At 44.0% G+C, this 16,312-nt stretch overlaps 1 protein-coding gene across 1 annotated transcript in view; it reads left to right on the top strand.

The window, feature by feature from the left end:
• The window catches only part of fat4 (FAT atypical cadherin 4), a gene marked incomplete at its 5' end in the record, with an annotated part of 157,505 nt that overhangs the window by 73,359 nt on the left and 67,834 nt on the right, over nucleotides 1-16,312 (top strand). The window contains 3 exons of the mRNA XM_080745854.1: nucleotides 10,281-10,542; nucleotides 12,006-12,356; nucleotides 15,693-15,952. Coding sequence (XP_080601980.1) covers nucleotides 10,281-10,542; nucleotides 12,006-12,356; nucleotides 15,693-15,952 — 873 coding nt within the window. The remainder of the gene's footprint in view (nucleotides 1-10,280; nucleotides 10,543-12,005; nucleotides 12,357-15,692; nucleotides 15,953-16,312) is intronic.

Here is a 16,312-nt window from a genome sequence, read left to right on the forward strand (position 1 = left end):
CATGCATTACTAGAGTCAATAAACCACTAAGGATTTAAACGCCTGTACATCTGGGAGAAAGGGACACGTGATACGTATAATATGAAACAAACCTGTTCTGTGAATATTTATATTAAAATGTCCATACTGTAGCTGGAGACTACTGGAAGGAATTTTTAGATTGGCACTTAAATGAACTTGGCCTTTGGTAGAACCTTGTATTATATACAGTAGTTATTTGTATAATATATCATTTTTGTGCTAAATGTGTCATTCTGAGACCTGTTCTGCCAATAGTAGAGGATTAACATAAAGTAGATGTTATATCATGGACAGGTTGGAAGCTCTATATTGTCACTGTCAGGCCAAAACCTCTTAACTCCATTTTTGAGGTTTTTGATTTCTTTTGGCATAAATCAGGGCTATTGAACAGCCTTTACATCTGAGTGTTGGTTGGAATAATATTGAACCGATGGAAAGTAGTAAAAAGTGCTTGGTACAAAACCTCCTAACTCCACACTTTCTGCCAAACCAGCTAACTCCACCAGATTGGCCCTCTCTAATCTTTTCATAAATATGTGCTATTGAACACCTTTTATGTCTGTGTGTTGGTTAAAATAATATTTAACCAATACAAGGTAGTAAAAAGTCCATCGGTCAAAACTCCACTTGAGCTCATTTTCCCAAAAATGAACATTTTGGAGTTAGGAGGTTTCGGCCCGACAGCAGAGATATAATCCAAGGTTCAACATGATGTCACTGCAGTGCACAATGGTGGCAGAGGTCATAAGCAGACCGTAGCATACTAACCTGTTGTTCTTCTCCACTAAGTTAATAATGATGCTACATAATTGTTGTTGTTGTTGTTGTTGTTTTGTAGCCCTTGCCAGTCCCCAGCCAGCAGTTGCTTTCTTCTTCACTTTCGCAATCTCTCTTTCTCCATATCTCCCTCTCTCTCTCTATCTCTCTCTCACACACACACACACACACACACACACACACACACACACACACACACACACACACACACACACACACACACACACACACACACACACACAGAAAGAGAGAGAGAGAGATCTTGTGTTTTGACATGACTCGAGGCATGTAACGACCATGGTGTCATGGAGCGACATGGAGCGCGAACGGACCGGTGATTGATTTTTTCGCGTCCGTCCGCGAGGCTTCGATAATCCCTCCGCGGCCCCCGTAGTTCACATTACATCACTGGCATCGCCCTCAATTACCAATCGCCCTCCGTCTTTCGATGCTCTAGGCAGGATGTGGACGACATGAAATCCTGCAGTGAGTGAAACGCTGGGCCGACCCCCCCCATCTCCAAGGTCTGCGGTACCTCAGCCCCGTGCCAAACGACACAATGGAAGCGAGTGGAAAGAAGTCAGGCCATGGAGGAGAAAGATTAGTGTGAGAGAGGGAATATGGAATCAAACTTAATGTTAACTTATGAGGCCACACGTCTTTTATTGCACAGCTGTTGCCTCACCCCTACGCTTAGGTCTCAATGTGAGAAAAACTCGACATAGTCCAATTTCGTCCGTTTTCTCTTTTATCAGAATTGTATATTGACTGTAAATCTCAGCCCTGGAATCAAGTCAGTATTTTCAATAGGGGGATTTTAAGGACATTATTTGATTACTTTCTTTTTTTTTTTTGCTCACCAGTGCCAGAGACCTCAAAGACTTTGATCTTGAAAGGTTTAACATATGGTGGTGAAATCAAACTGAGCAGTGTTTCTTTCACTATCGTTCCCTTTTTCCTCACATTTTGACTCTTGAGGGGCGCGTCTGTGTGCGTGAGCTGTGTGTTCCACAGCTCAAAAGTTGAATATTATGCTTTCACGCACGTACTGCTATCTAGACCAAATCCAGTTCATGTGCTAATATCTACTGTGGAGATGATGAAGGTCAATCAATAACCCTTTTGTTGAGGGGAAGAAGTAGCACGCTGCCCGCAACTGGGACTGAGACATGCAGAAAAGAAAAACCGAAAGACCAAAAAACAAAAAAAAGAGAATCTCGGGGAGTCTTTGGAGAATTACAGGTTATAGATGTTTATCCCAAGCTTCAACACGGCCATGAATAGGGTCGCTAAATAGGAGCCTGTGTTTCATTCCAGCTCCTGCTCAGAGCCAGGCGCAAGTCCGGCCAACACTTTGCCCACATCCTAGCGCAGGAAACTTAACCCATTTAGGGCCTAGAATTATTGACCGCTTTAACAAGTGAAAAATAGCAGATATACAAGCTCACAGCGCGGCACCAAGTGCTGCAGCTTGTAGATCTGCTATTTTTGAAAAAGCCATGAAAATGTAAATGCAAATCTTTGAATATATATATTTTCATAGCAGATCTACAAGCTCGCAGCGCGGCACTCGGTGCCGCGCTGTGAGCTTGTATATCGGCTATTTTTCAATAGTTAAAGCATAAAATAATGGTTAAGGTGGTCCAAATCTAACGCGACTCGGGCGCGTTCCAGGTATTTGAGACTTAAGTTGCGCTGACACTAAGCGTACGGAACGCACTGGAGCCCTCGCTGAGAGAAAGCCACATGTGTGAGCCAGAGAGCTGGAGTAGCCAAGAGCGCAAGCTGTTGGCCAGCTGACTGGCTGAATTCAGACATCATAATGATCCCATCCAATTTAACAGTGCTACATGTGGGATTCATGTGTGAGGGTATTAAAATGCTGTTTCTTAGCATCCGTTTTTCGCTACACCCATTTCCACCCCAAAGAAGGAAAGAAGGTTGCGTACGGGTTAAAAGAAAAGAGATTGCTCTTTTATCTTATTTCTTCTGCCCATAATGCGGGGCGAGGTCGGACGGACTCTCTCCGAAAAATGTCTCTCACCTCATTTCGAAAAGAAATACTCTTACCTTTTGTGCTTTTGTAGAGAACCCGAACATTTTATTAACATGGTGACCTAATGTGGAAAACACGCTGCAGGTAAAGCTCTCTTAATGAAGAAAAGTACAACAATGGGTGTTTTTTCGGAGAGGCCTCCAAAAAAATTTCTTTTTGTTTTCACTTTAGCCGCCGCCATTTCTACGGCACGAAATGTGTTCAGAGCGGATTCACACCAGGCACGTGCACACATACTGTAGACATCAAAGGGGGCTTGAGCCCCTGCCCTTTTATCCGTCTGTAAAAAGTGCCCTCTCCAGACCATAAATGCATATATTTTTTTAAACAATATGTTTATTTTCTTTTTTTAGACATACAAAAAAACATATACAATACAATAAAATCAAAGTTCAGACAAAAAAAAACACAAAAAACAAAACACCCGAAGAACACAAAACAATCATGACAAAGAGCACATACATCACATCAACATCCCAATACATAAGCCACAAGGCCAGCCAAATGACCGTAGAGAGATAAATGCAGTTTTTACTATAAATGCAGCTTTTACTATGGTGAAAGAAATGCAAATGCCCTCTTTCCATGCCATACCTGAAGGCAGCATTCAAGAAAATTGCCTCGTCCAAACTCTCATGAACTTGAATGCAGCATCTTATGTTGAAAGAATTGCCCTTTTTGTGTAGAAGTCCATGCTGTTACACCAAATCTCTTGTATTGACTTGATTATGCTTAGTTCAGTGTGGTATAACGCACCGAAAATAGCCGACCTCCAAGTTCACAACTTGGAGGTTGTGAGCTTGGAGGTCTGCTATTTACAACATTTCCACCGAAAGGCCCTTTTAGCCGCTGCCTCTCTAACATTCTCTGCACGTCTCTGATTCACGCCACGACAGCCGAGTTGAGACTTTAGCGCATTTCAACGAGGGTTCATCTGGAGGGCCTCAGTTAACAATTGAAAAATAGCAGATATACAAGCTCACAGCGCGGCACCGAGTGCCGCGCTGCGAGCTTGTAGATCTGCTATTTTTTGAAAAAGTAGTGAAAATATGTGCAAATCTTTGAATGTATGTATTTTTATTGCGAACGTTTGTAACTCAAATTTTGCTTCTGGGTGGTCCCTGGAACTAAATATTTTGAGATGGGGGCCCGTGGACAAATTCATATCATTTTGGGGGTCCTTCACATGAAAAGGTTTGAGAACCACTGACATAGTTGTCTCTCAAGAACAGACTAACTGAGTTCCAGTTAAGTGAAAAGGACCTTTTCTTTGACGATGGCTGGCCAGATTGCTGACATAGAAACATAGGTTTTTCAAAAACCTTAGAAGGATTCACGCCATGACAGTGGAGTTGAGACTTTAGCACGTTTCAACAAGGGTTCATCTGGAGGGCCTCAGTAACAACAAGCTGTTTGCGTTATGATTGGCCTCGCCTGCTCAGCTCGACGTTGCATTCCGGAAGCCCCAGAATCCCCGGCGGCGCTGTCTGCTTCGCACCTCTCCCACTCCCTCATAGGAACGGCTGCCTGCTCCCAAAAACCACTCGTCTGCTAAATGAGTTTCCTTCTGTTCCCGAGTCTGCTGCTCCGTGGAAGTCTGCTGTTTAATTGGTCCACCCGCCCACACGCCCCCCCCCCACCACCCACCCCCTTAATGACAATGTCTTCTGAGGGCCGTAAAGTAGTCTTTAGTGAAGGTCAAGGTGGCGGTCAGTGCTGGTTAACTTACAGTATGTGCGTGCACACATGCGAGCGTGTGTGTAAGAAAGTGTTAAACGGCGGGCCTAGATAGACCGGACCCCCTACTCTGTCTCTCTCTCCCTCCCACCTCTCATGCTCTGCTTTTGAACCCTATCAGAGAATTAATTGGCAAACTGCGGGTGTTGGATTCCGGGCCGCAGCCCAGGTGGCTGATGGGATTGCCAGACCTGGAGCTCCTGATTGATGACAGCGGGGTCCTTAGATGAGCAGAGACTCGCTCCCTCCTAATCTCCCCGCGCCTCCCCGTTTTACTAGGTCTGGTTCTATGAGCAGGGACGTGCTGGCCATTGGGAAAAGCGGGACAACTCCCGAATGGCCGGTTCATTCTCGGCCAGTCCAGGCCGGCCATTAGGAAAAATGTAACTGTTTGCACAAAAGTAAATATTAAACTGTTTGCACAAAAGTAGTGAAAACAGCCGATCTACAAGCACACAACGCCTCGCACCGCGAGGCGTTGTGTGCTTGTAGATCGGCTGTTTTCACTAGTTTCAATCATTTTTTAAATGATAAATACAAAACAAACGGTTTTGGACATACAAGGTTTCCACCCGACAACAACGAAATATAGGCCTAATTCATGTAATTGGCCCACTGGCTTGTCACTTGTCATGATCTGAAATGGCAAATCTTTGAGTAGCAGCAGCAGCGCTATAGAGAGAGATCTCTCTCTATAGCACGCAATGAGGGCCTCTCCAACTCTTTTTCCCGGGCTGAATCAGGGGCCCAATATGTCCCTGTCTATGAGTGCGTCTCTGGTAATGCAATGAGAGAGAGACAGAGAGAGAGAGAGAGAGAGAGAGAGAGAGAGAGAGAGAGGCAAGGTCAAAATGACAGGCATTTTTATCTTATCATAAAACTAGCAGTGATGGGAAAGAGATAAGGAGTCAGACATGAACTGGGCCTCCTAATATGTACTCCATGTAGATCCTGGAGGCTATTAGAGACAAACACTGTGCTCTGGCTGGTTGGTTCATTATCTTGGCACAGACTCTCGTTGTATCTATTTAAAGGAATGGGACTGTTTTAGGGAAAGATATTGTCAAATATATTAACCACGTGAACCCTAGCGTCCCTATTCTGGGGGTGAATATTTGGCGGAAATAGCATAGCAACGAGATCAGCTTGTAGATCAGTTATTTTGGCACACAGATTTGATGTAGAGGGTTTAAAAGGAGGGGACTAGTTGGGACCGTAGGTCGCACTTTACTGTCAGAACCGGCACAGCTTGTCCGTATACGGGTACACTGTGGTTCCCCTGACACATCACTGTGACATCACAGGTGACATCACAGTGATGTCAGATGCTCAGAGCAGGGATCTCCATATATGGGCATAAACAGGTGACATCACAATGGTGTGGCTGGTTCAGACAGGGATCTCCATGTATGGGCATAAAAGGGATTGTACTGTATGTATGATGTCAGATGTGATAAACGTCATAGGATTTTCACATAACGAATAACTGAGTAAGCATGTTTGGGGTCTTACAGCATATCTCCATATACAGTACAGGTACATGGATCTCCATATATGGGTAACTGGTCCGATATACATCACTGGCCAGACGGCCAAGACATGACGCGACCTCACCCTTTAGGGCGAGGTCGCTTGTCGCCCTGAGGCGTCTTACTAGTATAATAGTATCCAACTTCGATTCACGATGGACAGAATATATTTAGTTCTTAGGCCTCCAAATTTGAGATACATTCACTACTGTCTGTCCAGGAGGAACATAAACACTCAAATATTGAGTTTGGACCAACAATAACTCACAGTATGCATAATGTGACACATCCTCAGTCAGTACTGTACCTTCATAACCAATAAAAGAATATATTAAGACATTATGCAGGTAAAGAAAGCACTTAATGCAAAGCACATTGCATAAGCCTCACCATTGTCCTACGATCAAAAAGCGGCCCAGACTTCACGGGTAGCTGAAAGAGCCACATTTAGCTTAGCTCTTTACCAGCTGTAACTTAAAGCCTTCGCTTCATCTCGCTGAATAGCAGCAGCTTTTGATGTGCCATTTTTGCTCTTCTGCGAAAGACACGGGCAGAGACAGTTGTCTGATGTTTCTCGGGATGCTATTGTGCCCAGGACAAACGTAAATGTCAACTTCTGTCATCGGGCTTATTCAGTTGTCATATCGCATTCACTTCTCCTCTCCTATTCCAAAGCCCCTGCTTTAGCTTCCACATGTGTCCTGGCGGTTGTACTTGTCCAAAGTACCGGGGGATCTATTAGTTGCCTTTATAGAGGAACACTATAGCCTGTAGAAGTTCAAAGACTAAGGGGGAGCCCCATGGGAATATCACCATTCAGCTGCTGTGTTGATTTTTCCCTTCTCTCCCTAGTCCATTACGCTACCTAGATAAGATTTGTGAGTGACTTTCTTACCGCTACAGCATAGGCTATTAATATGTTTTTAATTAGTTTCAACTCGTTTCACCTTTTAGGATGTCCTCATTTCACTTTCACCTACAGTATTAGCCAAAAACATTGCGGGCCAGAGTTTGTCTTGCTTCAAAGACATTTTCATCTCTCAATGCAGTTCGGTGGAGTTTAACATCTAGTGTTGAAATCACACAGCACCATTCCTGCATGTCATTGCAACACTATGATTTCATGCCTCATGCAGTTGCACTAGCAAAGCAAACGGAATGAATGACAGAATGCAAACGGGGGGCTATAGTGCCAAACTGTTGCAAACAAACGTTTTCCTACTACAAGTTGGGATTTTGGCAGTGGTGGAAAAAGTACTCAATTGTTTTACTTAAGTAAAAGTATCAATACTGCAATATAGAAATACTCTGTTACAAGTAGAAGTACGGAATTCAAAATGTACTTGAGTTAAAGTATAAAAGTATTGGCATCAATAAGTACTTAAAGTACCAAAAGTAAAAGTACAAAAAGTTTGAAAATAGCAGATCTACAAGCTCACAACATATTGCGGTGCGACGTGTTGTGAGCTTGTAGATCGGAAATAGTCACGGTATAAAATAGGGCTAAAGTGGTTTATGTATGTTTTATAATATTGTAATTTATATCTGCAAAGTAAGTAGTAACTAATGTTTTCAAATAAATGCAGTGGAGTAAAAGTACAATATTTGGATCCGAGATGCAGTGGAGTAGAAGTAAAGTACAAATACCTCAAAAGTATACTTAAGTACAGTACTTGAGTAAATGCACTTTAGTTACTTTACACCACTGGATTTTGGTTTCAGTGATTTTATATGAGACACATAAAGGAATTCCCTGTGCAAATAAGCCGAAAAGCTTACTATAGGATCTCCTTTTAGTTGACCTGCCAGTGAACTGTACTGGTCATGAAACTGTACCTTTTCCTACTATGCAAACTTTTAATAAAGTCTTCAATCAGTCAATTAGCAGGGGAGGCCGCGGACGTCGGAGGCTTCCGTTTTGAAGAGCGATCTTGGACAGAGAAGCGTGTCATTGATCTGGGGCCGATAGGTATGGCTCAGTGTGAGGACATGACACACTAACATGGTGTAACGTTGATCTTGTGATCTCACGATACCGGACAACCCGTGGTTCCTAGGAGGAGGTCACATCCCAGGCAGCGGTTTCAAAGGGAAACAAGTTAACCCATTTAGGCCGAGAATTATTGAATGCTTTAACCAGTGAAAAATAGCAGATATACAAGCTCACAGCGCGGCACCGAGTGCCGCGCTGCGAGCTTGTAGATCTGCTATTTTGCTACATTTTGCTTCTGGGTGGTCCCTGGAACTAAATATTTTGAGATGGGGTCCGTGGCCAAATAAATATCATTTTGGGGGTCCTTCACATGAAAAGGTTTGAGAACCACTGACATAGTAGTCTCTCAAGAACTAGCCTCGGAAACCCAGGCTTATTTTGGCGATAGGAAGAAAAAGAAGCCTGGGCGATCGCGTTATGATCGCTGTTGGAGGAAGTGTAGAATTTCCCTAACCAATCAGAGTGCAGAGAGCGTCGCACCGAATGTGTTGACGTCATGACGCAGCAGCGTTCTCTGCGCTGAGCAGAGCTGCAGAGGGGGGTGGGGGAGGAGAACACAATGCCATTGGCCAGAGACTTGCTGCGCCCACTCATCTGCCTACACAAACTGGTCCGGGTTAGGTTAGAGTGCTCAAGAACAGACTAACTGAGCTCCAGTTAAGTGAAAAGGACCTTTTCTTTGACGATGGCTGGCCAGATTGCTGACATAGAAATATAGGGTTTTTCAAAAAGTCTTAGAAGGATTCAAAAGACGGGTCAGAATTCTAATTTTCAAGATTTTTCAAAAATAGCTGATCTACAAGCTCGCAGCGCGGCACTTGGTGCCGCGCTGTGAGCTTGTATATCTGCTATTTTTCAGTAGTTAAAGCATAAAATAATGATACACAAAATGTGTACCCGTTCTAAATGGGTTTAAACGTATTGTCCACTGTTCTGCCATGTAGCCTGAGAACTCGGGATGAAACAACCTTTTTCTGAAAGCACCGCAAATATTGAGTTAAGGTTTGGTTTGGTTCGTTGCCCTGTGAGAGATAGAGTCGGGTCAGTTTGAAACAATGAACGGTGTGTAAACCCAGCAAACACTGACTCACCGTTCCTCCTCAATGTTACGTTTATGGTTTTTTAGCCTGTAAACATGCACGTTTGACCGTGCAGAATCCTTTGAGCTAAGCTTGTTACAGTACTTCCTCTGAGTCACGCCCTCGAGCATCGCAATTATGAAACTTGCTGAACTGCGACTCTTTTCCTTCATGACTACGTTTTTTTTTTTTTTTTTTTCAGTCTCTTTTTATTTACTATGTTTTAGTTTTAGTTTGCTTACTGAACATGGAGGATCCTGCATGATTCTCCTATAATTTCTTCTAGGCCGATGCCGGACGGGTTGGGAATGACGTCTGTTGGGAACGCATGCCTTTGGTTATGCTGTACTCAGTCTATGACGTCAGTACTAATACTATGACGTTGTGCGTGTGTGTGTGCGTTTGCATGCGCATGAGAGAGAGAGAGAGAGAGTGATTGAAAAAAGTGAATTAGTGAAGAAGAAAGTACTGTAACAGGCTGGGGACCTTGCTAAGCGAATGGCAAGGGCTACAACAAGGGTCTTCAACAGGGGGTCTGGAACCCCTAGGGGGTCCTCAGAGTTAATACAGGGTGTCCTCCAAATCTTTGTGTGATAGAAACCTTTTTCTCCTTTTTTATATTAACCACTTGAACCCTAGTGTCCATATTCTGAGAACTTTAGCCAAAAATAGCAGATCTACAAGCTCACAACGCCTCGCGCTGCGAGGCGTTGTGAGCTCGTAGATCGGCTATTTTCGGCAAATATGATTGGTGTAGAGGGGAAAAGGAGCAGACTAAGTACAGAGTGAAATGTTAAGTTATGTATTGACGATTCAAGTGGTTAAATACGTATCTGAAAACACAAATTGACATGAATCCAAAATACACTGATGATTTTGCTGTCAAACAATGAAACTATATGGAATCTATGAGAAGGTTGTGGGGGTCCCTGCTTCATCTCTCTCTCAACTAAGGGGTCCTTGGCCTGAAAACGTTGAAGACCCCTGGGCTACTACAACAACAACAGCAACAATTATGTCGCATTATGTGGTGTAAATATTAAAATCATATCAGAAATGCCCTTCATAGTGTGTGGCTCTATTCTTAGGGTCCCAACGCACTTGTGACCTACACCATCATCAGCGGGGCCGAGGAGAGCTTTCGGATCGACCCTGAATCCGGTGACCTGATCGCCACCAAGAAGCTGGACCGGGAACGCCGCTCCAAGTATTCCCTGCTGGTCCGCGCCGACGACGGAAAGCAGTCCTCGGACATGAGGCTGAACATCACCGTCAGCGACGTCAACGACCACACCCCCAAGTTCTCGCGCGGAACGTACTCTTTTGACATCCTCGAAGACACCACACCAGGTAAGGATTCATGCGAGGATGCGAGGGACATCGTCACAGTGACTGCTGTGAAGCATAATCGTCGCTATTGGGAAGAAATATTGTATCAGCACATTTCAGCGTTTCATGTTGCTGTGAACTTCAATCAATCAATTGATCAATCTTTTTTTTTTTTACTATTTTTAAATATATTTCACTCCATTATTCAGTCTGAAAGCTCGCTCAGAGCAGCCGTTTTCTGAGATGGGGGTTGTGGCCAAAGTGTCGATTGGTTAATTTTGGGTTATCCCGATCCCGATTGGGCCGGTTAGATTTTCAAACCCTGCCTTATAGCGTCACCAGACCCTGAATACGATGCTAGCGGTTCAGGGGCGGGAGCCAGGCAAGTGTCTGTGGGTTTCATTTCCTGAAAAAGAGCGGTTTCGGACATACAAGGTTTCCACTCTACAAGTGACGATGACGACTCAGGACTGATAGAGAAACCTTGCATAGAAACATACTGCAAACATACTGTAGTGTTCAGGCTTTAAGTGAACGCTGTGTCTACATTTGATTTCAGTGTTTGTGATAAACAGTTTTCCTAAAGGGATTAAAAAGGTTTAGCTTATCTTTTGGTAGAGCTAAGACATCACAGGAGTTTTCTTTTTGAAATATAATTTATTTTGCAATCTTTTGCATTATTAGATAGTAGAATTTAAGGAATGTAATGAAAGGAAACTGAGAGAAGGGAGGCATCTGAGGGAGTCAGATTCAAACATCATCAACGTCCAGTCCTGACTGCCAAGGAGCATTTGGTCCGTGCACTAACTGGCTGAGCTCCAATAGAAACGTTTGCATTACATTTTCTACATTTTGTTGTTTTTGTAATGTTTTAATAGAGCATCCCTCCAAATCCTCCCTGTCTTCTTATCTGTTTTATCTGACTCAGTTTGGGTCAGTAGGTTGGCCCAGACGCAAGGCAGGAACAGATACTGGATGAACATGATGTATGAACGCAAACATGAGCAAACCAAATGATTAATGATACAGTGTTTTAAAAAGTGTTTTAGAAATCCCCATTTTCATTTTGAGCTACTTTCTTTTCTCCTGGCTGCTAATGTATCATTTGAGCCACACCGCTGTCTCAGAAATGTATTTTGTGTAGCAGGGACGTGCAGAGAATGTTAGAGAGGCAGGGGCTGAAATTTCGAACAGGGCCTTTTGGTGAAAATACTGTATCGAAAATAGCAGACCTCCAAGCTCACAACGCGTCGCGCTGCGACACGTTGTGAGCTTGGAGGTCGGCTATTTTTGGTCCGTGATACCACACTGAATAATCAATTTATTTCACCATAGTAAAAATTCATGGTCTGGAGAGGGCACTTTTTACAGACGGATAAAAGGGCATTTGCTCAAGGCCCCCGTTAATGTCTATTTGTGCACGTGCCTGTTGTGTAGCTAAAAAAAAGAGAGCGTTCTAATGTCGCTGGCGTAATCCCTCCCAGGCTCCATCGTGGCAGCCATCTTGGCCAGCGACTCCGACTCGGGGGCGAACGGGGAGATCACCTACTCGGTTGAGGAGGACGACGAGGACGAGACCTTCCTGCTGAACCCGGTGACGGGCGTGTTCAACGTGACGCGGCCGCTGGACTACGAGGCCCAGCAGTACTACATCCTGACGGTGAAGGCGCGGGACGGCGGCGGCCAGGCGGGCACGGTGCGCGTGTACTTCAACATCCTGGACGTCAACGACAACCCTCCGGTGTTCAACACCTCGGCGTACAGCACCTCCGTCTCTGAGGACCTGCCCCCGGGCTCCAGCATTGTCACTGTGGGAGCCAGTGATGCTGACGACGGTACGTACTGGACAGGTTATGGAATACACAGTAATACACAGTCTCTGAGGACCTGCCCCCGGGCTCCAGCATTGTCACTGTGGGAGCCAGCGATGCTGACGATGGTACGTACTGCAGAGGTTATGTAATACACAGTAATACACAGTCTCTGAGGACCTGCCCCCGGGCTCCAGCATCGTCACCGTGGGAGCCAGCGATGCCGACGATGGTACGTACCGTACTGGACAGGTTATGGAATACACAGTAAACAGTGGTTTGTGACCCATTTCTGGTTCACGGACCAATTTTTATGGGTCACAACTCGAGTAAAAATACCATTTATTTTTCCTACTAAAAATCTAATGCACGGTATATTTCAAAAGATGGAAAATCTTATGAATTATTAATTTTATTTTTTGAAATACCACAAAATAAATAGAGTGTTCAAACAAACAAACATATCTAAGAAATTCCATAATTAAAATATTATAATTAAAAAGTAGTGAAAATTTCTGAGCTTTTAGATCTGCTATTTTCACTACTTTGGGGTCCTGGGCGAATGTCTAATTTCTCTTTTGAGTCACAGGCTAAAAGGTTTGGGAACCACTGATGTAATATACAGTATACATTCATGTCCAGATTAAGACTTTGTAGTTGCCGGGGCTATGACCAGGTTTAGTGTCCGTTCTGTGAGTGTGTTTAATTCTTTAATTTTTACCTTTATTTATCCAGGGGAGGTTGACTGAACACAAGTGCTTTTTTTCCAGCAACACCCTGCTGACACACACACATTAATACCTGGGAACTGCCCTGTAAATCCAGAGTCAGGAGACTGTTGGCCAAATAGGCAGCTCTGCTGGAGCAGTGATCGTGCTGAAACCTTTCCCATATCTGGAGACATTCGTAATAGATACAATAAGTCATAGACAAGTGATATCTTAGATGACTGATGTCACAGGCTGGTCACATGAAGTCCAGGATCCAGATTGAGCCAAGTCCGAGATCCACACCGGAGCCAACAGCCAAGCCATTTATATGTGGATCCCGACACCCACCCACCCTTACTTACTTACTTATTTGCCATTTCGCAATGGGGCCACAGCCAGATGACTACGGCTATTTGGTGGTCCATGGCATGGAAAGGTTTGGGAATCCTTTGGTCTAGAATAAATTCAGAAGATGTACGGTACATTGAGCCATTTGCAGCGCTTAAATTAATTGCGTTCTCTGGGATTATGCGAATATACAAAATATTACACTTACTGTACGACGCTCAGAACACCCACTAAATGAGTTACATGTGCATTTCAGGCATATGTTGGTTTTATCCAAACTGAGTCACACATGTGAAACACCACAACAAGGTTCCTTGATCAAACAGCACGGCATGCCTACTACAAACAGACATGAAACACGAGAGGGTTAGCAGTCACAGTTAGAGTAACCGGACAGTGTGGTGCTGGAACATCCCATAAACTCAGAGCATTTATGCAACATGTGACATAATTACACAATTTATCGTCACGGTCCATAAATCGTCGTGTGAAAGGTCCCAATTTAATGTCGGGTTGTCACTTTGTTATGACAGTTGGATATAGAGTATAGCAATTAGACCTACATTTTTCATCCTTTTTCCATGTCATGCCCGAGTGATTTGACGAAAATTATGACAACGTCCCTTTAAGCATGTGATTAAATGGATTAAGATATTTCTCTCGATATCAGGTGGTGTGGCCATGTTTCTCAAGTGCCGTATGGTATTTTAACAGTCCCTGCTACTCTTTCCTACTGTAATTACCACTTCAAGCAGACCTAATGTGGTTATTGTGACCTACATTCCTGGGAAACACACTCAGCCCCAGTCAGTCTGTCTTGGTCCTCTGGCGTCGGGGCAGTCTGACCATGTCCCAGCCAGACTCGCAGATATAACCTCCGCTTCTCACTGTCAAAATAAAGCACTGCCATTGTTAGCACTTCCTAAGTCCTGACCCCTTGACCCGCAGACTTTGTCTGTGGACGTTGCGGCCATAAAAACCCGGGATGGAAGTGCTACTCCAGGCTTTTGATAAGGGATTGCTTGTGTACTGTAAATACGGTGGTAGGAGTGTGGGAAGATGCCAGCACTTTCCACATGAATACCCCGTTGAGTTGAATTACAGACGCTCAATTTAAGCTCATTTTAACCCTGGCTCCGGGGAAGTATAGTGAGGATTAGGACAGATTTTAAGGCTAGATAGTTTTGCTGCGTTTGGGGTTTAGTCGCACTCTAGTTATGTCATTTAAATAAATGTTGCCTCTTTTGAGAGGGATTTTCCCAAATTGTTTGGCGGCGCTATCATTTTTAGGAAGTGGCCCGCGGTGGTGTTTGTCTTTTGATAGCAATCATGGTCATGGTGCAGGAATGAATCATCCACTTCTACGACGGGCAAGTGTAGCAAGCAGAGCTCCTTCTGATGTGCACGCACAATTTGTGGAAATGTATGTCGATAACGAACAAAAGCAGTTAATTCAAATTCATATATGCATCTCTAACAATGAGAGACTGTTATAAATATCAGTGCCTGACCTCTGGGCATTGTCTCATCTCTTGTTATCGTGGTATTGTTTATAGAAGGTCGTTCTAAATAATCCCCTTTGAAAGTGTCTGTCTCCTTTTATTTTTACACGATAACAGTCAAATATTTTTTTCATGTTATCCACCTGTTTCCATGCGAATTTACTGTAGAATTATATGTGGGACACATCGGGAGAACAGCAGTCATACAAGCTCACGTTGCGTCGCAGATGCGGCTGCGATGCCGGAACTGCCGCACACCTTCTGCGCAATGCAAGATGGGACGTTGGAAACTTGTGGATACATCAGTGAATTGAATTTCAAAAACAGATATTCATGACCGATTCATCAAACAATCAAAGCCATTCCTTTCCCACCAGTGGCGTCAGTTCAGAAAAAGCTAAGGTATGGCAACATGACTGGTGTCTTGCACGCGCGCCTTCGCGTGCGTGCAAGACACCAGTCATGTTGCCATACCTTAGCAACAGACATGATACATTTATTTTAAGAAGTACATTTTATTGTTTTTATTGTTTTTATTGTTTCAACGGTTTCTTGGGCTGGATATGGCAGCCCGGAACGGTTGTTCAAGTGCAGCTATTCTACAATGAACAATAATGCATTGCACCTGTGCAGCTGACCTGCGTAACCTGGGAATATACCATTCTGTCAAGATGGGGAGAATAAAAGTGTGGAGAATATAATTATAATACCTTGTTAAAGTGACCATTTTGTAATATTTTGCATTTGTAGTTATTTTACTGCCCTACCCAATTGACGCCCCTGTTTCCCACGTCTCCCAGGTCTAAATGCCCAGCTCCTCTACAGCATTGCGTCGGGCGACCCCCAGGGCCAGTTCCACATCACCAAGGAGGGCGTCCTCCAGACCAAGAAGGCCCTGGACCGGGAGACGCAGTCCTTCTACAACCTGGTGGTCACGGTGCACGACCTGGCCCCGCCGCCCATGGCCCGCTTCACCAGCACCGCGCAGGTGTCCGTCATCCTCCTGGACGTCAACGACTGCCCGCCCTCCTTCACGTCCCAGCGGATGGCCTACGTGCAGGTAGGGGTGGGCGATATGGAAAAAATACAATATCACCATATTTTCCCAAGCTGTATCACGATACACGATTTTATCACGATTCTTTATCACGTTGGTTTTAATAGTTATTTTTTCAAGTTACTTGACAAAAACTAGACTCTCTGGGTTATATGGGTTCTATGTATGTAGACTCTCTGGGTTCTATGTATGTAACTCTGACAGTGTACAAATGACAGTTGTACACTGTCAGAGTTAAGTGGAGACCTTGACATTTTAAAGTTTGAGAACTGATGATTTTGACCAAAATGCAGGTTTAATAGAATTCTGCAATGAATCTCTCTATTAACGATTAAACAGGATTTTTTACAAGGCTCCCTCAAT

Source organism: Nannobrachium achirus, assembly GCF_963921795.1.
Source record: "Nannobrachium achirus genome assembly, chromosome: 17".
Taxonomy (NCBI): domain Eukaryota; kingdom Metazoa; phylum Chordata; class Actinopteri; order Myctophiformes; family Myctophidae; genus Nannobrachium; species Nannobrachium achirus.